The 25,592-nt window shown below is 57.5% G+C and overlaps 2 protein-coding genes across 7 annotated transcripts; one reads left to right on the top strand and one right to left on the bottom strand.

Moving 5' to 3' along the window:
* The first annotated feature begins 4,805 nt into the window (after window positions 1–4,805).
* On the top strand, window positions 4,806–10,592 carry NAB2 (NGFI-A binding protein 2). 4 transcript variants are annotated; one of them, XM_004700534.3, is made up of 7 exons: window positions 4,806–5,020; window positions 6,411–7,284; window positions 7,632–7,765; window positions 8,125–8,176; window positions 8,279–8,408; window positions 8,596–8,787; window positions 9,746–10,592. In XM_004700534.3, exons 1-7 carry the CDS (start codon window positions 4,938–4,940, stop codon window positions 9,853–9,855), a joined length of 1,575 nt encoding a protein of 524 aa, XP_004700591.1. In that variant the 5' UTR covers window positions 4,806–4,937; the 3' UTR covers window positions 9,856–10,592. The 4 variants fall into 4 exon arrangements, with proteins under 4 accessions (XP_004700591.1, XP_045148134.1, XP_030741510.1 ...); XM_045292199.1 differs by having other exon boundaries at window positions 4,806–5,041; XM_030885650.2 differs by lacking the exon at window positions 8,596–8,787.
* A 288-nt stretch (window positions 10,593–10,880) lies between these two features.
* Window positions 10,881–25,584, bottom strand: STAT6 (signal transducer and activator of transcription 6). 3 transcript variants are annotated; one of them, XM_045292195.1, is made up of 23 exons: window positions 25,334–25,584; window positions 24,716–24,914; window positions 21,415–21,551; window positions 20,689–20,827; window positions 20,306–20,389; window positions 19,787–19,925; window positions 19,596–19,648; window positions 19,341–19,489; window positions 18,456–18,587; window positions 18,156–18,344; window positions 17,762–17,849; window positions 17,532–17,654; window positions 16,335–16,427; window positions 15,891–16,097; window positions 14,483–14,577; window positions 14,263–14,399; window positions 13,775–13,921; window positions 13,508–13,571; window positions 13,288–13,398; window positions 13,034–13,126; window positions 12,097–12,162; window positions 11,881–12,009; window positions 10,881–11,793 (listed from the first exon to the last, which is right to left on the bottom strand). In XM_045292195.1, the coding sequence occupies exons 2-23, from the start codon at window positions 24,731–24,733 to the stop codon at window positions 11,604–11,606; spliced, it is 2,583 nt and encodes an 860-aa protein (XP_045148130.1). In that variant the 5' UTR covers window positions 24,734–24,914; window positions 25,334–25,584; the 3' UTR covers window positions 10,881–11,603. The 3 variants fall into 3 exon arrangements, with proteins under 3 accessions (XP_045148130.1, XP_004700590.1, XP_045148127.1); XM_004700533.2 differs by lacking the exon at window positions 24,716–24,914; XM_045292192.1 differs by lacking the exons at window positions 24,716–24,914; window positions 25,334–25,584 and adding an exon at window positions 23,969–24,552.
* Between the last annotated feature and the right edge of the window lie 8 nt (window positions 25,585–25,592).

The raw sequence follows: 25,592 nt of genomic DNA, 5'->3' as shown, positions 1-25,592 counted from the left end.
GCTCCCAGTATCGCCACTCACACCACTGGTCCTGTAGGGATCATCCGCCCTGGATTCCCTGTGTTTCCAGTTCCTCTCTGTACCAGTAAGACCTAAGAATTGATGCCTTTAGAATATCTTGTTAGCAAAAACCATTAAATATCCTGCCTTTGACTGTCAGAAGAATGAATAAATCTGTCTTGGAAGATGAACAGGCAGACTGTTGCTTAGAAGTGAGAATAAGGATACTTCATCTCATGTACTGCGTGCATGTCATGAAGAGAGACCAGTCCCTGGAGAGAAACGTCATGCAAGAAGATGATGGATTAACATGCCGTGGTTCCAGCAAGGGGCTCAAGCCTAGTAGCAATTGTGAGGATGACACAGATCTAGGCAGTGCTTCATCCTATCCTGCCTAGGGCCCCAATCATTGAGAACTGTCTCAACGACGCCTAACCACAATGGATTGAAAAAATGTTTAAAACAGGAAAAAACAAACAATCCTTTGACCTGGTTTGCGACACACTGGCCTGTGGCTAGTGCTGTTGAGTGGACTCCAACGCACAGTGACCTCATGCACCAGAAACCAAAATGCTGCCTGGTTCTGCACCATCTTTACCACCATTGGTACACGAGGGTCCACTGTTGCTGCCTCTGTAACTTGAGTGCCTGATATGTAATCTCCTTAATGGAATGACCTTGCCCACCTTCCTAAATTCATTCCTAACCACTCCTCTTCTAGTAGTGCTGCTGCTCTAAATGCCATTGAGTCGATTTCTGACTCACACCCCTGCCACGTGTCTAGAAACACTGCTGGGCTTCTCGGCCGCCGTACTCTTTAGAGGAGCAAATCCACAGGTCTTTCTCCGGGGGAGCTACTAGACATCGTCCGGCATCAGCTTTTCACCAGCAGCCAAGCCTTGAACGCTTTCACCACCCGCGTTCCTTCCTCCAGCAGGAATAAACCCGTTTCCAGTCTCCGCAACACATCAGTCTGTTTCAGACCTCCGTGCATTTTGTACATACTGATCTCTCTGAGGCCACTGTCCCTCCTAGGGAAAATTCCCATTCGTTCTTCCTAGGTGCCTGTCTAAATCAGTTCTTAACCACTCCAGGGAGAGTGGAGCACTTGCCATCCATACTTCTGTCACTGTCTGTCCTCCCAGGATTGCATTAGATTGTCAGTTTCTGTTCATGAAACTATTTCCCCTCTGAACCTGTGAGATCCAATGGTAAGAATTACTTGTCTGGGAATGGTGAACTACCTCCAGCAAAAGGCCCAGTTTGAACACCAATACCCCCCACACCCACAGAAGGAGGCTTCAAAGACCATTTGTGGGAAAATGAAAGGATCATGGTGTTATTCCATGAACTGTTAAAAAAAATTTTATTAAAAGATCATTGGAGGGGACTCTTACAGCTCCTATAATAATCCATACATCAGTTGTATCAAGCATATTTATACATATGTTGCCATCATTTTCTAAGCATTTACTTTTTATTTGAGCCCTCCGTGAACTTTTTTGAAGCTCCCCCATAGGAGGAAAAAACAACCGAAAAGAATCTTGACTTATTGGTCCTGTCTTCCTATTACCAGGCAAACGGTCAGTCTTCTTTTGACCCCTGGGAGTGAATTCATTTACCAGAATAGTGGGCATTTTATAAGGCCAAGGAGCTAAACTTGAGTGATTCACTGGAAACCTCAGTGAGGGTGGAGATGGGGGCAGGAGACATGGAAAACAAACCTCTCTGTGTGGTAAACCAGTCTTGCTAAGCCTAGGCCCTTTGGGAGTACCAATTACCCTTTTCAAAGCTGCTTCCACCTTGTAAATGCCATCACCAATTCATTCATTCAGAGTGAGGCCCGACCAGATCCGAGGGGTCCTGGGCTATGGGGGTAACTAGCTGCAATGAAAATTTACATCAAGAGTGAGGACCCCCACCCTCCACCCCAGGTTGGAGGAATTCTGCCTAGAGGTGTGGCTGGCAGGGCGCCTAGGGAGAGTCCAGGAAGGTGAGTGTTGAGGCCAGCTGGCAACCTCGAAGTCAGTATTGGTCTGGTGAAAAGGAGTGCGTAGCTCAACCTGCTAGATAAACAAAAACGCGTCATGGGGAGAGACCATCTTCCGGCGGTTCAGTCAGCTACCTCCTCTCCCTCCCACATTTCCCCTTTTCTTTCCACCATTTCCTGGAAAAGGGGGACTGAGGAGATTGCTTCCCGTTGTCTTCCCTGGAGGAAATCTTCGAAGAAGGGCCGATGTAGACAACAAGGGGAATATTAATCGCTCTGCTCAGTGGGCCTATGGGAAAACTGCTAAAAGTTAGGGGCCAGGAGAATCAGGTTGGGAAGTGTTCCGGAGGGAGACAAAGCCACCCCGGGTCCCACCTCCTTTTTGTCATTCGTCTGTTTTTTTCATGGCTTTTCATGGTCTCATGGCTTTTCTTTGTCTCCCTTTTTCTCCAGGCTGGGAATTCCTTGTTCTCGGGCGGACGAGAGTGGGTGGGGCGTGGGGGCGATGGAAGTGGGAGGGGAGAGAACAGCGTCTCAGTAGCTCCCGCTGCGGGGGTGCCCTGGCCCCAGGCCTGACAAGTCAATGGCTTAAAAAATACACGTATTTTTAAATCCACACACAGAGACTCTCAAATACAAACCCAGAGAAAAAGAGACACAGCTACACAAATATAAAGAAACATAAATTTACAGTCTCAGGGTACAGAAGCATCGCGTCTTAAATTTGCTTAGCATCTTACAATTTACCGGGAGTTCTTACATAGGCTCTCATCTGAACCTCAAAGAAAACCTTGAGAAACAAAGATGTAAACACTGGAGTTTCACTCTCAAGCGCAGTTCGCGGGCTTTTTCTCCCCTCCTCTCGCGCCGAGTACCCTCCCCAGGCCTGAGAGTGGAGGGCGCAGGATCGGCTCCTCCCCGCCCTCTTTTCCAGGACCCGGGCGGCCCGGCACCCATTAAGTTCCCGCCTTCTGGCTTCACGCCCTACTCCCTCCCGGCCTGCATCTCCCTCCAGATCCGGGGGCTCAGCACCGCCCCGAGGGGCCGGGTGGGAGGGAGGGGGGCGCCTGGAGCAGAGGCTGCGTGGGCGGAGGATGTGCGTCACGGGGAGCGTGGGCAGGGAGAGGGAGGGGGCACGTGGAAACCCGGGGCCAGCGGCTGGCAGCCCAGCTCAGAAATAACCGGGGTGGGGTGGGGTGGGGGGAGCCGCCCACACACAAAGCCAAGGAGCTTGGAGGGAACCAGTCTAGCCACGCTGACCAGGTGCGGGATGGGGATTTGGTGGAAGGAACTCGCTCCTAATACCCTTCAGACAGTTTTGCAGTTAATGAAGAGGCTAAGTTTATCGACTCTACTACTCCACTGTAACCCACCCCGCTCCCCCAGCCGCCACCAGGGGACGGAAAGGTCCCACTGTTGGGCTGGAATGTAGAAACCAGCCGCCGCCCACGCCACCCACGCCCAGCCAGGCTCTAGGCCACTCAGAAGTGCGGAATGGTGGGGCGAGGCTGAAGTTGTCGGCTCGGGGGAACCTTGCCTCTGGCCTCTCCCCGCCACGCCCACCCCTTACGGAGCCTGGAGCCACTGGGCGGGGCCTTCAGAGCCCCCTGCTGCCCGCCCCTCCCAAACGTAGGCGGGAGCGAAATGGGAACCAGATGGGGCTGGGAGGAACAGGGAGAGGAGGAGGAAGAAGTGGGTGGGGACGGGGGCCCTAACTCCTTTAAGGCGCTCCTCCCTCTAGCGCCTCGACGGGGAGCCAAGTCGGATGGGAGCCTCCTGCAGTTCTCCAGCGAGGTCCCCTAGTAGACGTCCCCTAGTACCCATCCCACCTGCCATAGACAATTCTCAGAGTGGTCCCCCTACTCAGAAGACGGAATGCGCGGAAGAGTAGAGGAGGGCAGGGAGCCTCCTCCCGCTCCGGCCCGACCCGGGGAGCTAAGAAACGCGGATGCGACTAAGAAACAGAACCTTTAAGTGGTGGCCTTCCGTTCTCGGTTTCCCAAACTTCGGAGGCCCAGATGGAGAAGGCCTGGGTTCCCCAGTGCGGTCCCCCCGAAATTACTCCTCAAGGGCTGGGAAGGGCGCTGGGATCTCTATCGAAGGGGTTCCTGCGGAGCGAGCCCCGCGCTGCCCAAGCGCACACCTTTCACCGTCGGATGCACGCAGGCGGCGCGAAGCTGCGTACCCTCGCCCGAGCCAACTTTCCCCGGCTCTCCCACAGTCGCACCGACTGCGCCTCGCGGCCCCCCGAGTGTGGGCCCCCGGGCGTCCGCGGAATTGTCTCGGCACGTTCGCACGCCCGCCGGTGTGCTTCGGTGTCTTTGTGTACCTTCTTGCGGTGGAGAAACACCGCTCTCGCTCGGAGGGGTGAGGGTGGTGGGGGTGTAGGAATGTCGCCGGCGGGGCGCTCACGTGGGCACGTGGGCGCGGAGAGGGCCGGCTGTGCATCCGGCGTGGGCGGCACGGCGCGATCTCGCCCCGCCCGCTGTGTCCCCAAGCCCGCCCTCCCCAGCCCGGCCGCGGTCACCTCGGTCCCCCACTCGGCTCCCGGGCTCTGAGTCCCCGCCTCCACACCGCTCTCCCCCTCCCCCCCGTCTCCGCCTCTCCGTCTCTGCTCCGTGGCCGACGGTCCCGGGCTCCCGCCCCCCGCCTCCGCCCCCGGCTCTGCCCACGCCCTCCGCCCGCCCGGCTGCCAGCGCAGCGCCGGGCCCCAATCCCCGTGCGTCCTGCGGGGGCGGAGGCGCGGAGAGGCGGCGAGCGCTGCCGGGGAGGTGGGGGGGCCGCGGCACAGACAGAGGCTCGGCGTCTCGGAGAGAAGAGACGTGGAGGGAGGGACGGAGCCCGGACAGCGGTGGACACTGCCTCGCGCACCGGGAAGAACGCAGCTCGTACTCGGTGCGGAGCGCTGGGCACCGAGGTGGGCGGCCCGGGCGGTCTCCCGCCGTCAATGCACAGAGCGCCCTCCCCCTCTGCCGAGCACCCGCCAGTTGGAGGGGACAGCGCCCGCCGGACCCCGCAGTCCAGACTCAAGTTAGTGGGCCAAGGGAAGCGGTGGGTAATGGAGATGGGTGGAGCCCGACTCGGGAATGGGGTCCGGAGGTGGTGGAGCGGACGAGGGGAAGTGAGATAGGGTGGGAGGGGATGAAGGCCGATGGGGAAAGGGGGTGAGTTTTCTAACGAGGGGCTCCCGGAGCCGCTGAGAACTGGCGAAGGTGACTGAGAGTTATACTTGGCGCCCCTCCCCCGTTTACTGGATGAGCATGACCTGGCAGGGATCCGGAGGCAATGCGAGCCCCCACAAAGAACGTGGGAGCCCCCCGGCGCCTAGGGAAGCCCTAGACTCGAGGTGGCTGGAGGGAGTGCCGGGAAAGAAGGGCCGCCAGGCTGGCTCTGAGTGGCATTGGCACGGAGCACGGGTCCTAGAGCTCGGGGGCACGAGACGCAGCCACCTTTCCCATTTCCGCCCCTTTCTTTATTCACCGTGTGGGGAGGGTCGGGGTGGGGGGCGGTGTGCAGCCCCGCCCGCCGGGAGTGGCTCCCCAGTCTACTTGGAAGATGTGGGTGGAAAATGAGGGAGTGGAAGGTGGGCAGGAGCCCCCAGGCGGTTTTCGCCCACAGACGCTACTACTGTGGGAGTGTGTGGGGGCGGAAAGGCCCCGGAGCAGAACAATTGAGGCGCCCCTCCTCTTCCTAAGCAAGGACCTAGCCAGCAAGTGGAGGAGGTCACTACTAGGAGAAGGGTCCCGTTGAAAGCCGCTGGGCAGCCTGGGAGGGAGCGTTAATAAGACCACCTAAGCTCTGGGAAAGACTTGAAGGGAGAAAAACAGGGTTCCCCACCCCTCACTGGTGGGAAAAGGTAGGGAAGGGGCCACACCCCTCCCTCTCAGCTACCTGGACAGGATGTCACGCAGGAGTGGAGTGGACACAAGCCAGCAGTGTCCCCACTGCCCCTTATGGAGAGGAGAGGCGGGTCTTCCTTCACCTTCTCTAGGCTGTCACCTGAAGCAGTGTTCAGACTTCTGAGTACTTAGGGAGAGTGTAAGGTGGAATCTGTGTTCTGGCCCAGAGAGTTTCCAACACCCCCCCCACCCCCCCTACCCCCGTGTGTGCTGGCAGGTGGGCGGCCCCAATGTTCTTTGCCCAAGCCCTAAAGGTAAAAGCTAAAGATGGAGACTAAGAGTGTTTGATTCCCAGGCCCCAGCTTTGGGTACTTCTGACCAAAGCGTCACTGGCTTATTTCTGATCAGTGAGTGTCTGGTTCTCATGATCGGTGCCTAAGTCAGGGCTTTGGGTGGATAGAGCATTGAAGAAAAGGGAAGGGAAGAGAGCCAAGAGAGAGAGGGCAGCTGTGGAGATGGGTTGGTACCCAGCAGGGGGACTTGTACCCACTCTGCCTCTCTCTTGTGCACCTCCTCCTCAGGCCCAGTGCTCAAGCCATGGCACTGCCTCGCACGCTGGGGGAGCTGCAGCTGTACCGGGTCCTGCAGCGTGCCAACCTCCTTTCCTACTATGAGACCTTCATCCAGCAGGGAGGGGACGACGTGCAGCAGCTGTGCGAGGCGGGGGAGGAGGAGTTCCTGGAGATCATGGCCCTCGTGGGCATGGCCACTAAGCCCCTCCATGTCCGGCGCCTGCAGAAGGCACTGAGAGAGTGGGCCACCAATCCAGGGCTCTTCAGCCAGCCAGTGCCTGCCGTACCCGTCTCCAGCATCCCGCTGTTCAAGATCTCCGAGACCGCAGGGACCCGGAAAGGGAGCATGAGCAACGGGCATGGCAGCCCAGGGGAAAAGGCGGGTAGTGCCCGCAGCTTTAGCCCCAAGAGTCCCCTGGAACTTGGAGAGAAGTTGTCGCCGCTGCCGGGGGGACCCGGGGCAGGGGATCCTCGGATCTGGCCAGGCCGGAACACTCCAGAGTCGGACATCGGGGCGGGTGGAGAAGAGGAAGCTGGCTCTCCCCCATTTTCTCCACCTGCGGGGGGAGGAGTTCCTGAGGGGACTGGGGCTGGTGGGCTAGCAGCAGGAGGGACCGGGGGTGGTCCAGACCGACTGGAGCCAGAGATGGTGCGCATGGTGGTAGAGAGTGTGGAGAGGATCTTCCGGAGCTTCCCAAGAGGGGACGCTGGGGAGGTGACCTCCCTTCTAAAGCTGAACAAGAAACTGGCCCGGAGCGTGGGGCACATCTTTGAGATGGACGATGGTGACAACCAGAAGGAAGAAGAGATTCGGAAGTACAGCATTATCTACGGCCGCTTCGACTCCAAGAGGCGCGAGGGCAAGCAGCTCAGCCTGCATGAGGTGCTGCCTCCAGGGTTGCTCCTGGCTCCCAGACCTTACCCTTCCCTCCCTTCCCCCATACCCTGACCCCAGCTGCCGCACATGTCCATCCTAAACCAAGAGGGCAGCTGAGCTGGAGACCAGAACCCCATCCAGCTCTGAGTCACCATAGGCATGAAGGAGGCCCCCCTAAATTATTCCTAAGACATGGGGTGCTGTCCTCCGCCCTCTCTCAGAAAGTCCTGTGTAACATAAAAAACAAAACAAGTGTCCCAGGGTATGAGCCTCCGAGGGCGGGCAAGGGGATCGAGGGCAAGGCCCTGGCAGTGGTGAGGCATCTGACTGCTCTGGCTGCCCCCTCTCCACAGCTGACCATCAATGAGGCCGCTGCCCAGTTCTGCATGAGGGACAACACGCTCTTACTGCGAAGGGTGGAGCTCTTCTCTCTGTCCCGCCAAGTGGCCCGAGAGAGCACCTACCTGTCCTCCTTAAAGGGTTCCAGGTGAGACCCTCCTCCCCTAGGTGTCCTAGACTGGAACCTTGCCCAGAAGATGGATGATCATGGCCTAACCTCCCACTCGGGCACATCTAAGCCTGCTTCCCAGTCACCTTCACATCCTGCCTTTGGCATTGTGGACTTGTCCGAATTATAGCCCCTTCCTTCCGGCCTTCCCTAGACACAGCCCCACCCTCACCCACCCCGCCGAAGGGTAGTGCCCTGAACTGGAGCCTCCTCTCCAGCCAGCTCCTGTGAGGTCTCCATAAAGTACCATATGCTCCTGGCCAAATTCTGTGTTCTGTTTATCATGTGCTACCCTTTACCCCCATCCTGCACCTCTTCAAAACTTACCATCTTTTCAGGATTCACCCTGAAGAATTGGGAGGCCCCCCGCTGAAGAAGCTGAAACAGGAGGTGGGTCCTCCAGGAAGTATGTGAGAAGAGGGGATGGAAGCTTTCCCCAACCCCCGCCCCCCTGCTGTATCCTCATTCCCTCCCCCCTTGGGGTATTCACAGGTTGGAGAGCAGAGTCACCCTGAAATCCAGCCGCCCCCAGGCCCTGAGTCCTATGCACCCCCATACCGCCCCAGCCTGGAGGAAGACAGCGCCAGCCTGTCTGGAGAGAGTCTCGATGGGCACTTGCAGGGTGAGTGGGCAGGGCAATACTTCAGTCCACACACTGAAGGGAATGGGGTGGAGAGAGCCAGGAGGCAGCTGCCTGGCACAGGAGTGGGAGGTCTGGGGGTATAAGGGCCTAGGGGTCTGGCTGTGAGGTTGAGGGAGGGGGTTCAGTTGGCTGCAGTCCTTTATCTGACCCATGCCCATGCCCACAGCTGTGGGGTCATGCCCAAGGCTGACGCCGCCCCCTGCTGACCTGCCTCTGGCATTGCCAGCCCATGGGCTGTGGAGTCGCCACATCCTGCAGCAGACCCTGATGGATGAGGGGCTGCGGTTGGCCCGCCTTGTCTCCCACGATCGAGTAGGCCGCCTCAGCCCCTGTGTGCCTGCGAAGCCGCCTCTCGCAGGTGAGGCAGCCTGCAGTGCTGTCCCCCAGCACCCACACAGCTGCCCTGTGGGCCCAGGGGCCAGGCGGGAGGAAGAGGGATCTCATGGCCAGAGATGGCAATCAGTCGTGGGGGGCCAAGCTCTGGCCAACTAGACCCTGGGTTGAGGCGTGGAGGACCCTGCAGGCCATTCCCCGTGGGGAGGGTTGGACCCTAATGGGGACTTGGAAGGGGAAGTGGAGGGCAGGAAGGGGAGCTTGACATTGACATTGACCAGAGCAGGTGGGAGGGTGGGGGCAGGCTGGGAGTTGGGGGGTGGGGCTGTCCAGCTTGGAATTGGAGGAGCCAAAAGGGGGATGATGCATTGTGTGAGGATGGGGGAAGGGGAGTGGGCCGGCCGAGGGCTGGGCATCTGCTGGGCTGAGTGTGACGCAGCAGATAAAGCCACCAACCCTGGCTTGGTATTTTTAAACTGTGCGTGGGTGGGAAGTGGGGGCGGGGACTGGAGGGGGGCTCTTAGGGGAGGAGCTGCGAGGCTGGTTTCCTGTATTCCCCTGGTTTGGCTTCCCAGAAACTTGGGGGGCCATGATCAGGTGGGTGGGTTCTGGGAGGGGGCCAGGGAGGGATGAGTGGGGGTAGGCAAAGCATAGGGAGGGGGGAGGGGGAGAGGTCAGAGCCAAGCCGCCCCCGCAGCAGCTCCTGCCTGAACGAGAAATTCCAGCTGAACGGAGGCGGGAGACAACAGAGACCTATACAGAGAGCGAGCCACACACAGCCAGAAAGGGGAGGGGGCCACACGCAAATGCGGGGCCTGGCACTTCCCCTCCGTAATACCTGCGGTGGGCAGGAGGCCGTAGTTCAGTACACATGGGGCTCATCCTTCACACCCCTATCAGCCCCCCCTGCTTAGGCTCCCAGTCTCTGCTCTCTGCAGCCTCCACCCCCACAGCCTCCTAACCTCCTCCCCGCTTCCCTGCAGAGTTCGAGGAAGGGCTTTTGGACCGATGTCCTGCCCCAGGATCCCACCCTGCACTTGTGGAGGGCCGCAGAAGCAGCGTGAAAGTGGAAGCCGAGGCCAGCCGGCAGTGAGAGGTGGCCTGATGTCCTCAGACCCGGACCGGAACCCTCTGGACTTGGGGCTCACGTGGACTTCTCCCCTGCCCCCACGCCCCCGGAGTCTAGTCACAAACCAGATCCTTCCGCCGCCCTTCTCCTGCCTCTCCTCCTGCTCCATGGGCAAAGGACTATGGAGCTTCAAGCAATAACGAGTAGGGGCCTGGCGGAGGACACAAGGAGGGTGCTTGGTGCCCCTCACCCCTGCCCAGAGCAAGGGAGCGAGGACTCTGCCTCCAGGGGCCTCCCCGAACCCTGCATCTACACAGCACAGTCCCATTCTCTAGGCTTGAATCAGCGATGTGAGTCGCTGGCCCCTGTTTGGACGTGGAGGAGAAGGGGCTTCCTGGGGAAAGCCCAGCAGCTAAAAGTGGCAACGTTTACCCAAGCACCGGGGGCCTGGGAACACTGGAACTGCCCCCTCTCCCGGCCCCATTTTTGTGCTTCTTGTTTGTTTCTTTAATTTAACCAGTGCTGCAGTTCGCAGGCCATTCCCATCGCACCCCGGAGCCCCAGGGCTGTTCTTTCCCGCCTGCCCTCTCTTGGGGAGGGAGGCGGTAGAGGCGAAGCATGGGTGGGCCTCAGGGTCTCCCCCAGCTGGTGCCTGGACCACAGCACCTCTCTGAGCAGTTAGAGCATCTTTCTTTTCAGATTGTGTACAGTAGATTATTTATTTTGTTATTTTGGAATAAAATTTATTTTATGGCTTAGGATCTCTGACCCACCCACCCCCAAGAAGAGGGAGAACGGGCAGCCTGGGCTTGAGGGAACAGACGGAGGCATAGTGGGGAAGGAGAAGGGGAGGAGGAGGTAGGGTCCAGCCCACCCCTTCTTGCCAGCCCCCTGCTTCCCGGCAGGATCAGTCCCCAAGCAGCCACAAGCAGACGTTGATGCCATGATTTGGATTCACACACAAGATAACCATTGCTATCTCATGTGCAGCCTCTCTGGCCTCCAAATCGGTGCTGTCCCACAGGCAAAATCAAATGGACACATGTTCGTAGGTTTAACATCTATACATTAGCATGTCTCGGATACATATGCTTTCACACAGCTATACATGAAGAACCTCAGCCCGTGGACTTCTGTACAATCTCGTACACGTGACCAATGGCTTCCATCTGACTGGCAGGAGTTTGGGGTGTTCGGGACTTTGTTTTTTGTTTTTGAATTTGGGCAGACCCCCACATCAGGAATCAATTGTAGAGACCTCATTCGGCCTTCCACCCAGGGACCCCTGGGCTGCCGCCTCTGTCTCCCGGCCCATCCACTCCATCTGCAGACACTAGTGCAACTGGGTGTCCACATCCGCGTGTTACTGCATGTGTGTCCTGGGCCCTGGCTTGGCAGGGGCAGAGGAGTACACCGTGCCCTAACCTGTGATCACGCCCCACTGCCCTCCGGCTCAACCCCAGCTTCTGTAGGGAGCCGTGCATACACTGTCTGTGCAGGCCTGTGGGGTGTGCCGGGGCCTGCCTCGCTTTGGAGCCTGGACTTTCCTTCCTGGGCTGGAAGACGGTGGGAGGGGCGGTGTGTTTCTAGGAGTAGGAGGGAAGGAGTGGGCCAGCTCTACCTTCTAGCCAAGTCTTCACTTCCTGACCAGAATCCAGCTGCAAGTAGGGGGTAGCCTCCCCAGCTGCTGTTTGGCAGGAGCACTGACAGGTGTCCAGAGCAGGTCTGTGGCGGGTATAAGAGCTGCCTCTGGGCTCCCCCTTCAGCTGGGATCACCAACTGTGGTTGGCCCTTAGGTCCAGGTGGGACATTGAGATCCCAGACTGCCCATAGGAGGAGGGCTGCAGGAGGGATTGGGCTCCCAGAGGCCCTCCCCCTGACTCGCCTTGCCCCTCCAGGAGCAACTTGGTGAGGTCCTGTTCCGTGGGAGGCAGCAAGGGTGGGAACATGTCTTCGCTGACCCTGTAAGGAGGAGGGGAGACATAGTGGGATGGGCAAGGTTGTCCGACCTCTTGCCCTACCCAGCCGCCACCCCATGCCCACACTCACCAAGTTCCCTGAGGGAACCCTTCCACCTGCTGGCTCAGGCAACTGTCTTCTGCCATGGTCACATCTGGGCAAACCAGTGAGTCAGGGGTGGGCACAGCATGCTCCTGAGGCTGGCATGGCAGCAGGCCCCTGCCAAGGCCAGGACAGGAGATAAGTGAGAAGGTGATGTCGGGAAAGAATGGGAAGTATAGGGTCGGTGGGAGGCTTGTCACTCACTGGGGGTGAGGTTGGTCAAAGGGCTGACTCATCTGGCTCAGGCTGAGGGGCACCTGCAGGTGAGTTCTAGAAGGAGGAAGGAGGAGGACACATCAGAGGAAGGAAGGCTGGCCAAGGGCAAGGGTGTTTCAAGGGCAAGGTGAAGACCACTGAGTGAGGAAACAGAAGTTCTGGCTCCATATCCTGACTTCACGGTTCACTCACCGCACGGCCGTGAGCATGTGCCAGACTTAGCTCAATCTTCTCATCTGTGAAGTGGGGGCGGAGTGGAGGGGGGTGGGGGAGGTGGACTAGCAAACTGAAAATGTCCCCCCACCCCTGACCTCACCTCCTGGGAGGGGAGCTGTTCTGGTCTGACTCAGTTAACGAAGGAGCCCTGGTGACCCAAGGGTGAGCGTTTGGCCAGGGAAGAGACCTGGGGATCTACTTCCACGAAGACGGCAGCCTGGAGAGCCCCGTGGGGCAGCTCCACTCTGCCACTGAGGTCGCTGGGCGTCTCAACCCAACAACCACCACAACCACAGAGTGCATAGGCCTTTGTGTGACTTTCGGAACAAGATCGGCCCCTTCCAAGCTCAAGCAGGAATAGATACAAAGGCAGAAGCTATGTGACAAGATCAGGAGAGGAGCTGCTGTTAACAAGGCTTTACCCTTGCCTGCATTCACTAGGGAACCTTCACAGTGATCCTGTGAGGTAAGCATCATTACCCTCCCCCACTTTACAGCCTCCCAGGCCACAAATTCCCGGCCTTATTGGCCCAGGGTTTGTAAATGGCAGAGCTAGAATTCAAACCCAGGCACTTTTCATCCTGACTGGAAAGGAAAAGGGGGAGTGGGGTGGGGGGCAAAAGAGGTCACCAAGGGGTATGGCACCCGCTGTCCCTTCCTCACAAAGGCACACACCCCTCCAAGTGAATCCTTCCCACCCCTGACTTACTCCTGAAACGCTGGCAACATATTGATGGACTCCTCTGGAGAGAGCGCTTGATAGGAGGGTATGGCATGAGAGTGTGGTGGGTACCCCTGGGGCCTGGGGAGAGAAAGCAGACCCTCTAGAGCCAGTCCTTCTGGGTCCCCCAGCCCCATCTTGTGGAAGGAGAACTCTCGGCTACAGCCCACAAAACCAGCTCGCCCAGCTGCCTACACTGAAAGCCGCCTGCACGGGCCAGCCCCACTAGTCAAGCTCCTTACACCATGCCTGAGCCCAAATGCGTGTTCGCAGGGGAATCACAGCTCATGCCAAGATCATAGGTGGGCACCATGGCTGGCATCTGGGGGTCCAGGGTGGGCAGTGGCTGGTCCCTAGGAAGGGGGAGGGAGACACGGGTACCTGACCAAGGGTCCATGGCACCACCCCTTCCTGCAGAGCAGTGCCAGGCTCCCTGCCCCACTCACCCACCATCACACTCACCTTTCCACCGTCATCTTGATGGTGGCTGGGACATACCCCCTGCCATCCTTGCCCATCTGCTCCGCTGTTGTGGGGAGGAAAGGAGAGCCATGGAGGGGTGGGAGTTGGTGAGGAAGGGCGATGATGGGCAGCTAGGAGCAGCGGGCTACGGAAAGATGGGGAGGGAAAGTGGGGGTGACAAGACAGGCGGAGGAGGGGGAGATGGGGCAGCTGAGCATAGGAGGAGACAGCGACAGGGGGGAGGCTGCACTGTCAGCCCCAGCTCACGCTTGTAGTGGCTCCGGAAAGCTTCATCCTTGGGTTTCTTGGGATAGAGGTTTTTCAGCTGAGCAAGGTCCCGGATTCGGTCCCCCAGGGAGCGGATGGATAGGTCCTTTGCTGAGAACGGCTGGATATTCTCTATCTGTGGGGAGCCTGCAAGAGAATGAGACTGAGACCCTCTTTCCAGATGTCCTTCCCCTCACCACCACCACCCTGCCCCTAACAGGACCCATGCTCCATCTGCCACAGTGAGGGAGAGAGGTCCCTGGGATGGGCATCCTTCGGGAAGGAGCCCCATGAGTGTCTATTTCCGCAGAGCTCACAGGGAGAAAACAGCTGCCTAGGTTGCAGAAGGATGAAGAGAAGTTGGGTCTAAAGGAGAATTTTTGGGAGGTCAGGGGTGCAGCATCAAGGAGAGTCAGGAGATGTCTTGCCAAGAAGAAACCCCAGAGGGCTCAAGCTCAGGGGCAGGGGACTGGCTGGGGTGACCTTACCATCCTGGGCTCGGATGACATGGGCAATTGTGATGCCCCCAATCTCTGAATCACTGAAGCGGAGGAGGAAAGTCCCATCAGGCTCGTTGAGAAGAAGGCTTGTCACATACTGCTTGCTGATGAAGCCGATGATCAGCCTGGCCAGGATGAAGGAGAGCATGGGGGTGGGGACACCGGGGGTGGAGAGATACCTGGAGGTACACGTGGGGCAGGAACCTACCTGTCTGACCAGTAGCTCCGGAGACAGCGTTTGGTGAGGTCTAGGACACCATCGAACCACTGCCAGAAGGTGAAGCCACGGCCCAGCAGGATCTCCTATGGGAAGGAGGGAAGGTATGTGCAGAGGGAACTCTGGGAGGCAGGCGCTGGGCTGTGAGTACACATGCCACAGAGTCAGGGGTTGAAGCCCCAGACTGAACCTGACGCCCATCAATAAGAACACTCATGCTTGTGACCTGTGGGCATTCGTCTGAGCGCTTTCCACATCTTAATTGATCCGACCTTTACAAGCCTATGGGGGTAGGTATGGGAACTGCCACATCTTACTAAAAAGCACAGAGATGTCAGGGCACGTTTCCAGATGCACAGAGCTGGTGAGAGGCTGAGCTGGGATTGCTCCCAGGCTGGGTCTTCACTGGCATGCCTGGCCCCTCCCCATAACCACTGTGCATACAGCCTCCCTCAGGAAGCCGGACGAGGAGGCAGCCCGAGAAGGGCAACTTGCTGAGTGCATGCCCTGTTCCTGTGACTAACACATCCTGTGATTACACGGCTTCTCTTTCTTCCTCTGTGGCCTGTCATTTGCTCAGCTGGTTGCCCCCAACACACCCAGCTCTCTAACCCCCCACCCCCACCCGTTCTTATAGCCCAACCAGACCTGGGCCACCTTATTTTCAAAATAAATGAGTAGCCAAGCCGTGGGCATTGAGTCCACTCTGACTTGTCATGGCCCTTATATCAAGATGCCGAAGCGGTGCCTCTGGATGGGAGCAGACAGCCTCATCTCTCTCCCTTGGAGCAGCTGGTCAGCCTGAACCACCAACCTTGCCGTTAGCTGTCCAGTGCTGACTTGGCATTGCCACCAGTCAAAGACAGCAGTTAAGAGCAGGTGTCTGAAATGTGGGCTTCCATTGCAGCCCAGCCACTGGCCTGATGTGAGACTATGGCTGTGGATAAACTACGTAACCCCTTTGAGCGCCAGGCTCCTCCTTTATGAAACAGGATAATAATAGTACCGGCCTCAAAATGATGTTGGAAGGCTAAGTGAGATGACACGCATCAAGTGTAGACAGACAGTAAGCTGTTAACACATCATAGCTATTATCACTGCACAGTCCCTAGGGAATTTCGCCCCCAAATGAACTATGTCCCAGTGGGCCAAAGTCATGTTGAATCAGAGCTCTGTTGACATGCTCTGGGAGAAGCATGCGTGTCAACCATCGGTGATGAACAAGGACAGAGGGGGGAACCTCTAAACATCTAAAGGATGCCAGCGAGCCTGAGCTCTGGGCGGGCCGCAGACCTGAGTGGTCTTCCTGCCCGGCATGTTGGAGTTCCGGTCATCCTCCCCAGGGGTGGGGGGAGCTGGGTGCCCTGAGGAGAGGCTCGACGGTGGGTAAGAGAACCACCTTGTTGAACTGTGACCAGGACACGGAGCGGTGCTGGAAGGCCTCCGTGCTGAGGCTGTTGTCGTTGAAGATCTTCTGGGCCAGGAAGAGGAAATGTTCGGGGAGCAGCCCCCGGCTGGTCCCCACCTCAGCCATGAACTTGAGGTTCAGCGTTTCACACATCTTCTCCCAGGGCACCCGTTCGGCCACCACAAAGGGCACTCGCTCCTGGGGGTAAGAGGGCAGTTCAGCAATCCCTGCCCAACCCCCACCCTCCCAGCATTCATTCCTCCCCTCACTCATTCACAAAGAGGGTGCATCTTCAAGGTGACCTTCAAGACAGAGGATGAAAGCTTTTGTGAGAAAATCAGGTGACGTCATTGTCATTCTCACTTGCCTGCCATGCCACTGTTCTCCAGGCTGAGCCCCACCCCATGTTAACCCCACTCTGCCCTGTCCCCTCACCATCTCAGAGAAAGCATTGTCCCACAGGATGGTGGCTTTGGCGTTGTTGTCTTGGTTACCATGGACGATGACCACCAGAGGCAAAGACAGGGCCTGCATGAAGAGAGGGGGTTCTTTTGACTGGGGTAAGAGGTTTCCTTGTGGGGCAGGCTCGGAGGGCGTAGACAGTCACTGGGCTTGCTGGACACAGTTGAAAGCTTGTGGTACGTTACTCAGAGCTTTCTGAGGCTCCACTAGGGTTTTAATGTAGAGAAGTCAAGACCAGGGAGCCAGACTTGCAGGTTTCAAATAATAGCTCTTACCCTGCAGAGCTGCAGCACCTTGGATCCATTACTTGCTCTCTCTGTGCCGTGATTTAGAAACCACACCTAGTGTGAAAGCCGAAGTGTGTGTGTTGTTTGTGTTGGGTGTCATGGAGTCAGGGGACAGAGCAGAAGCGTTCCTTAGGGTTTTCTAGGCTGTCATTCTCATGGGAACAGATCCCCAGGTCTTTTTCCTGTGGAGCCTCTGGATGGGTTTGAATCTCTAACCTTTGGGTTAGCAGCTGAGAGCTTAGCCACTGTGTCACCAGGGTGTAAAAAAAACAAACAAAAAAAAAAACAGCCCCAAACACAAACTCATGAGTCAGCGCCGACTCACAGCAACTCTATAGGACAGGGCAGAACTGTCCCTGTGGGTTTCCAACATCATAACTCTTTACAGGAGTGCCTCCTTCGCTTTCCTAAGGAGCAACTGGTGGTTTCAAAGGGCTGATCTTGCGGTTCGTGGCCCAGCGAGTTACCACTATGCCACCGGGGCTCCTAGCACCAGGGTGCAGAGATCGCTTAAACAGTGACCTGGTCTACGAAAGGCGTTTTAAGTTGCTCCCATTGATCATTTGTCCCAGGTGTGTGCATGGGCTCCGCCCTGCTCACCCTGGAAGGAGGAGGAGGAGGAGCAGGAGGAGGAGCAGGAGCAGGAGCAGGAGGAGCAGGAGAAGAAGAAAAGCCGCTGTATTGAAGCCTAGCAACCCCAAGTATTACTGCAGAGAACCGCTCCGTAGAGCAGGGTATTTTTGGCTGATCTCTGAATGGAAGCGGATCGCTGCCAGGGCATCTTCCTGGCTCTGGGGTTTGAGCCTGGATGCCAGCTATGTGGGACAAGGGGCAAGGGGGGATTTAGGAGCTCAGCGTGGGGGAGGAGCTGGGGCCCGTTCACCTGGAGCTGGATGGGCAGCTTGTTGGGGCCGAGTGTGAAGCTGGTGGAGAACAACACGGCGCACTTCTCCTCCGTGACCGACTCTGTCCCCTTCCGCTCACACCGCTTGATTTTCTTCAAAAGCTGCCGGGTGGGGAGTGTAGAGGTGAGGGCAGAGCTAGCTGCTCCTGGGCCCAGGAGAGAGCCTTAGGCTGAGACCAACGCCCCCACCGGCTGAAGGTCCTCCTCACCAGGTTCTTGAAGAGGGCCGAACAGCAGTTCCCAGGAAGGCTGTTCTCCAAGGGCACCAAGTTGTTGATGATCTCCCCACTGCTTTCTCTGTGGGGCAGAGCCAGAGTAAGCCAGGTGTGAGGAGCGTGTGTCCCATGCACGTGTGGTGAATGGCATGGACCAGCCCCCTCTGTCACTGGCCTCCAATCTCCAGCCCCCTAACTTGGGTTCTTAAGGGAGACGATCCCAACTGGACCAAATCATGAGGCTGCCACCTCATCCAGGCCCTGGGTGGATCCCTGCTTTTCCTTGAACACTCAGGGTCTCCCCATTGCCCCCCTCTGCACGGTGCTAGCCCCTCTAGCCTCCATCGCCCTAATAGGCATTCTCCAACTGTTGGCTGCCTGCCCTTACACTCCAGTGCCGTGCCCTTGGGTCATGCTCAGCTCTCTCGCCTGCTTCTCAGTCACCATGTCAGCCCTGACCAGTGGGGGCTTGGCTGGGGCCCCTAGGAACCGTAGGCCCAGCAGAAACCAGACCCCGGCTTGGAACTTCGTCTGAGTCTTCAGAACCTGGGGGGGCTGCTTCTCCACCAGGAAAGAGCTGTGAGGATGGAGAAGACCAGGGGAGTTAGGGGCTGGCTCCCTCCCGGTCCCCTCCCCCACAACCCCTCCATCCCCTTCCCTCTAGGCCAGGCTGGGAGCTGGGACATACCTGGTGACCAGGGTCCGCAGGACTTCATCTAGCCTGCTGAGCAGCGAGGCCCGGGTCTTGGCCTCCAGCTCCCCACCGGCTGCCCCCACCTCCTGCTGCAGCTGGGAATAGATGTCCACCAGGCTCTCACACCTGGGGCCATGACAGAAGTCAGAGGGGCTGCCTGCTCCAGCCCAGACCCTCCCTCTCCCACTACACCCACGAAGACACCTGGCCTGATCTGGGCGGCTCATTCTCAGGGCCCAGGGCCCCTGGGAAAGCCCAGCGGCCTGTCTTCACCAGGGTTTCAGTGGGTACCAGGGCAGCTGCCGGCACATGTGAGCAGGCTTCTGAAAGTTAGTGGGAAAATTCCATTCTCTTTTCATTTCATTTCTCCAGGAGCTTTTTCAAGCCCCCTGGTGCAGTGCTTCTGTGCAAAACAGAAGGTGCCCCCCCAAAAAAAGGAGCCCCCCTCGGCCTCGAACTAAAAAGTCAGGGGTGTGAACCGACCCAGCCGGCCCGTGGGAGAAAGGTCTGACTCTCCATCTCCCGGTCGATGATAATCAAGAAGACCCCTTTAGGCGGTCACCTGGGCTCCCTGGGAGTTGGCATCAACTTGGCAGCACCCTACAACCACCCACCCAACAGGCGCAAAGGAAAAAGGCTCCCATTCTTCAGGGTGCGAGGCTGCTTGAGAAAAGGCAGGGTGCGAAGCTGCTCGAGAAAAGGCTGGGCTGGCTTAGCCCCATGGGAACTCCTGGTCAGGTGTGCATGTCTAGACCGGGGCCTTCCTGCCAGAACGGACTTCTCTGAGTCTTTGCCTGCTTCTAGTCCTTTTGCCTGGCTTCTCACACCTGGGGGTCCTACCCACCCACCTCCCCTAGCCCTCGTCAGCCCTGCCCCAACCTCTCCTGTAGTGGGGCCAGGCTCTCCTCAAAGGGTGCCCCATTCCCTGCCAGCTGCTGCTGCCGTTTCCAAATCTGGATCCTCTTCAGCACCAGGGCCTGGGTCACCTCCAGCTCCCCGACAGACTCCTGCAGCAACATGGGCAGGGCCTGCAGACAGAGAGGGACCTGATCCAGGGCCACCACGCCTCCTCAGTGACCCTCTGGTCGTGCCTGTTCCTCCTCAGTCCTCCTCACCCCTCAGTCCATTACTCACCTCCCTGTGCCCAGACCCATTGGCAGAAGTCTTTATCAGGCTGTGCAGAGGCACTGGGGTGGGGGTGGGGGGCGGCCAGAAATCCAGGGGAGAAAATAGAGCGGAGGTTCGGTTAGGGCTGAGGTTCAAGGCAGGCTCACTCCCCACACTCTCCCCAGAACTCTCCTCGGCTCCAGGCCCTGGTCCCCTACCTTTACCAGCCTCAGCCCCCTGCTGCAGGGCTTCCCGGAGAAGGCGGGCCTCCCTCACAAGGTGCTGCAGCCTCTGCAGAGCTGTGTTAAACTTGAGTTCTTCCTGCTTCCAGTGGAAAGGCATTGGCAGGTGATGGAACTGCACAGGAGGGGCAGAGGCCAGGGGGTGAGACCCTCTCTCCATCCCTCAACATCTAGCCTTTACTCCCACAAAGAGTGCCCTCTGCCATGCTCTGCAGAAAAGCACACAACCACTTCCTGTGTGGCTGGCCCACCTCTCCCCTTTGGCCACTCTTCCTGATGGTTGGGGATCCCCTGGAAATCAGAGCCCTCCACTCCTGGCAGAATCAGCAACTTACCCTTCGCTCTGTCCTCTTCGGCCCTTAGTACCCTTAGGTCCACATTTGAAATGTCCCTGCATTTGCTTTGGGATTCACTCTGCCCTCAGGGACCTCCTTTGGTCATCCTGGGTTGAGGACAATGAGCCGCCAGGGCTTGAATTGGGGTAGACTATCATACCTGTTCCATGGCAGCTTTCTTCTCTCCCTGAAGGATTTGTCTGAACGTGGCCACCAGCTTCAGGGGATCCCTCTGGTACACGCTCTGCAGAGGTGAGGGCAGTGGGCAGGGGTAGCCTCGCTTTCACCCAAGTCCTTCTTCACACCAGGTACCCCCCATCTCCCCATTCTTACACACACACACACACACACACACACACACACACCAGAAAAGAAGACATAACTGTAGATGCCACACGTTTTCATGCATTTGCATGCTTGTCAAATCTAATTTGCATGCTAGCAGACAGCCAACCACAGAAACACCAATTTTTATCCAGTGTCCAGTGCTTGCCCCAGCTCCACCCACCTGGCCCAGCCTGCCCCCCACCAGCCTGCCCCTACCTCCAGGTTGCTGATGTGCTGCAAGAAGGTGCTTCCCTCCCCCTGCTCCCTAGCTGCCGCCTTCAGGCGTTGGACAGTGGCTGAGAGGAGGGCGCTGGCCAGGTTGCAGCAGAAAGCATCAGATCCGACCAGAAACTCCCTGCAGAAAGATTAGGCTGAGGCTCCCTGCCTGCCTGGAGGTCAGGGCTTTCCCAGCTGGGGGTAGCACCCTCCTCCCCACCACCCCTTCCTCAGTCCATAGCTCAGAGGCTCCTTTCCCTTCCTGTTCTCCATCCAGCCCTCTGCAGCCAAGTCCTTGCAACCCCCTCTCCCTTGCTCTCCATTTTGTAGCCATTGTGCCATGGGCCCTTGTCCCAGGCCTTCCCCCCTCCTCTCTGCCTCGGCCTCCCGAGTGGGTCAGGGCTCCACTTTTCCACAAGTGTAGTCTGGTCTCCAGGGGCCAGACTGCCCTCTACATTTCAAGCCCCCTGACATCAACTCCTAGCAACCCTATGTAGGCATTCCTTGGCTTTGTAAACCTTTTCCTGAGCAGACAGCCTCATCTTTCTCCCAAAAAGCGGCTGGTGGGTTTGAACCCTCAACCTTGCAGTTAGCAGTGCAGCGCTTCCCCGACAGCACCACCTGGGCTCCTACATGTGGAAGAATGGGTCCCAGATCCTGAATTGCACAGGTGAAGGGAGAGAGCCCACTGAGAAGGGAGGGCCAGGGAGGACCTGGGGAACTCACCAGGGCTGGTTCTCCAGCCAGTCACCCAGGAGATGCCGAAGGCGTTGGGGAAAGTCGATATAGAGCCGCTGCAGATTTTCTGGGGGTATCTTGGAGACCAGACCCCATAATGACATGATTGAGGAGGTTGGAGGTGCCTGGGGAGAGAAGCAACGCTATTCCGAGAGGTGTCTCCAGGGAGCAGCCAGGGACATCTCCCAGAGTTCATTGCCACTGCTACTCCCAGCCCGTTTGAAAACCAGACACATCCTGGGTCAATGCTGAGACTCAGTAGCACCTCCAATGGGGCTCACAGGGGCCGTGGCAGGGCTGGGGATGGGGGTGAGAGTGGGGAGAGCTGGGGTTAGCAAAGGGGGTCAGGGCATCAGGAAAGGACTCTCCCAGAGAAAACAGAGGAAGTGGTGATTCCCGCTGCAGACCTGGCTCTGGTCCTGAAGACAAAAGCCGAGGGTTGGGTGAGGGCTGCACTTTCCAAACTTTTAAAGAAACCCGAAACCAAACTCACTGCCATTGAGTCCATGCTGACTCACAGTGACCCTAGAGGGCAGGGTAGAACTGTCCCTGTGAGATTCTGAGACTGTAACTGTTTACCGGAGTAGAAAGAGCCCTGTCTGTCTCCCCTGGAGCGGCTGGTGGTTTTGAACTGCTGATCTTGTTGATCACAGCCCAACATGTAACCACTAAGCCACCAGGGCTCCTACAAAAATTTGAAAGCAGTGGACAATGATCCCCCTGGAAAACTCCCTCAGATTCCCTAGGCTCCAAGAGAGTTTGAAAACCACCAGGCTAGACGGTGAGACAGAAGAGTGATAAAGCCTTTGTTATTGGCTGCTGTTGAATCCGCCCTCAACTCATGGCGGCCCCCATGCACAAAGGAACTAAACACCAGGAGCAAACCCACAGGACTGCTCTTGGCTGAGTTTTAGAAGCAGAGCACCTTTCAAGGCCGTTCTTCCCAGCCTGTCTTAGTTGATAAAGCCCACTGAAACCTGTGAGCACCACTGTCACATGCAAGCCAGGAGCTGAACCTGGGTGTCTGACCTATTTCTGTGTGTTGTTGAGATGATACCAACGCACGGAGCATATAACTGTCCCGTACGTAGGATTTCCTAGGAGAAAGACGGGGCTTGCTAGTCCCGTAAACAGTTACAGTCTCAGAAACTCACCGGGGCTGTCCTACCCTGTCCTACTGGGTGGCTAGGAGTCGGCAGGGACATGATGGTGTGAGGGGTTTTTGTTTCCTTTTGTTTTTAGAGGACTTCCTAGGCTATCATCCTTATGGAAGCAGATCCCTGGGCCCGCACGCATCCTTTCAGTTAGCAGTCGGACAGTTAGACGTTACCCCACCCGGGCACCTTAGGGTCTCTGGTATGAAAGGTGAGAATTGGGGCATTCGAACAACCAATGTGCCCAGAGTGATAATAATTCAATAGTTCCCTGTCATCTAACTGATGGTCACTCCCAGTGATCCTGCAGGACAGGGTAGGACTGCCCCTGTGGGTTTCCCAAACGGTAACTCTTTACAGGGGGAGAAAGCCTCATCTTTCTTCCAAGGGGTAGTTGGTGGTTTCAAACTGCTGACCAACGTGTCACCACTAAGCCACCAGGGCTCCATCAGTAGTGATAATACTCAAACTCGCTGCTATCGAGTGATAATAGCTACCATTTATTAAACATGATATATGGAGAATTGCATTAAGTGCATTTTCTCTTTAGAGTTTCTTAACAATTAAAACCAACCAACCATAGAATTATCTCTTTTTACAGATGAAGAAACTGAGGCCAGAGAGGGTCTAACTCGTTGTCTAAGACTGCTCAGCTAGTATGCTCCAATGGCAGAATTTGAACCCAAGGCTGACCAATTCCTGAGCCTCAGTCACCACTCTAGGAGCTTGGGTCAGGATGCCTTCCACATCCCTCATGCTATTCGGAGGGGGGATGGAGGGCACAGGGAGGGACAGTGGAGAGGTGGACTAAGGAAGAGGGCAAGAAAAACCAGAGAAGTGAGATTAATAAACCAGAGAAGGAGAGAGTTGGTAAGAGGGAGCTAGCCGGCGGACAGGAGAGAAGCAATGAGGGAGGACGTCCATAGGGGTGGACGGAAGGGTGAGGGCTGTGTGGACTGCAGGGTGGTGGGGACCAGTGGTTTCCCAGCAGTCTCCCGATGCAAGTTTCTCACACAGTGCCTCTGTTACAGAGATGAGGTGAGGAGGGGGCAGGAACACCTGGAGTCTCCCCAGGAGCCCAGAACCTCAGTCCTTCTATTGCATGTTTTTCAGCCTAGCTCCTCTCCCAAGACTCCCAAAGGGCGAGTCTCCTTCCCTGGAGACTCAGTTCTGAGACCCTCTGCCCCTCTTCCCACTTACTATTCCTAGGGTGCTCTTGTCACCCAAAGGCAGAACCCTCCGCCCCACCCCACCCCTGCTCAGGGTCCCACAGGGTTAGAACTGGGAGGTCAGTTTCAAACTCAAGGCAGGCCCCCATCCCTCCCCTTCCCTCTGCTCCTCCCACCTACCCCTGGGACAGTCCAGAGACCTTGCCTCCCCACACTTACCCTACTGGGGGCTGGGGTGAGCCCCACACCATAGGCAAAGGCTACGCCCCTTTCCTCTGTATCTCCTCGTGGTATGAGCAGCCTCCTGACCGGACCCTCCTTCAGTTCTTCCCAGGCCCTCCCAGCCATCTGGAAGCCCCACTCTCCAACCCCCACTGGGTAACACCCACCCCAGAACCCAGATCTCCTGGCCAGGTCCTTTGGCCTAGACTGGAAGGGGCAATTTCTTGCTTAGAATCCTCTGAAGGGAGACGTGGAGGAAGGGGTGGGAGGGAGGAGCCACGAGGGGGAGGGGTGGGGCCAGTGTCCCTCCCAAACCGGGAAGGGAAGCCCCATGTCCAGGATTCTTATGCGCCCCAGATTTGTGGCCTAAACCAGAGATCACTCAACCCCTATATCCTCAGACTGTGTGACCACAGGAGCAAAGGTCAAAATCGCTTCTCAGAGTTGCCCAATGTGTGTTTTCGGGGGAGGGGGAGCGAGGAGGAGGGGAGGCAGAGCCAGTTCAGCACCAGGAGGGTTAAAACTAGGCTGAGCCTTGGCCTCTGGCTCCAGCAGCCCTGCCAGAGCAAGAGCGCCCATCAGTTTTGAGGGGGAAATCCCCCCTCCACTGGGACACCATGAGGTCGCCCTCTGAGGCTCACAGACAAGCCACACCCTGGAACAGGAACCATTATGGGGGTCAGCACTGGGACCCCACCGCCCTCTGGCCCATTACCCAATAAGCACAGGCTTACTGGTACTTACTAATCTGTAGTGAGCCATTCCACTTTTTTTTCCCTCTCACCACACGCAAACAGTCTGCTTCTGGGGCTGGCTGGCATCTGTCTCTCTCCCAGCCTCACGGCCCCTTCCGGCAGCATCAAAGCCTCCACGGATTGACACCCCCGGTCATGAAAAGTATACCCGGTAGGGGAACAAGCACGGGCTTACTTTGACAGACTCACTAGTCGGTGAAAAACATGAAGAGCGGTTCACTACCGATCAGTAAGTAAGCACGAGTAAACTCAAGCTTACCGGGGAATCTGCCCCGGCCCCTGGATCAACCCCCTAGGGAGGGGCAGCCACATAGTCTCATGGCAGAGAGGCACCTCCTTTCCCTGTTTCCACCTCCTGGAGAGGCCAAGGTGGGGTGTGAAGAAAGTGACCCGTAGCCATGGTGAGGGTGGAGGGTAAGGGGGTGCTGGGGCCCGGCGTACCCACTGTAATTTATCTCGAGTGGTCAAAACTTGCCCAAACCCAGTACTACCAGCTACCAATTTCTGGAGGACTATCCACCCCATCCAGGAAGGGTTCCTTTACCTCCTCAACTCCTAGCCCGAGGCCCACCACCTCCCACCCTCAATCCTTGCAGGCATCCCTCACCTTGCCAAGCCCTCTGCTGTCTTCGCCCTCTCAGCGGGCACTGCCAGGCCCCATAGGTCTGCAGTCCAGTCCAAGATGACGGTCGGCCCTGCCAGTAGCCCCTGCCACCACTACCACTAAGAGAAACACACACACACACACACACACACACACACACACACACACACACACAGTCTGTCTCGTCCTTCCTCTTCAGGATAAGCAGTAGCTGCCCCAGCCCGCTGTTTCCGGCTTCTCCGTCTACCCAGGGCCCTCCCCA

The sequence above is a fragment of the Echinops telfairi genome, unplaced genomic scaffold (assembly GCF_000313985.2).
Source record: "Echinops telfairi isolate 266 unplaced genomic scaffold, ASM31398v2 ScPeMD7_2;HRSCAF=8, whole genome shotgun sequence".
Lineage (NCBI taxonomy): Eukaryota > Metazoa > Chordata > Mammalia > Afrosoricida > Tenrecidae > Echinops > Echinops telfairi.
This window is presented reverse-complemented; position numbering and strand designations above follow the sequence as displayed.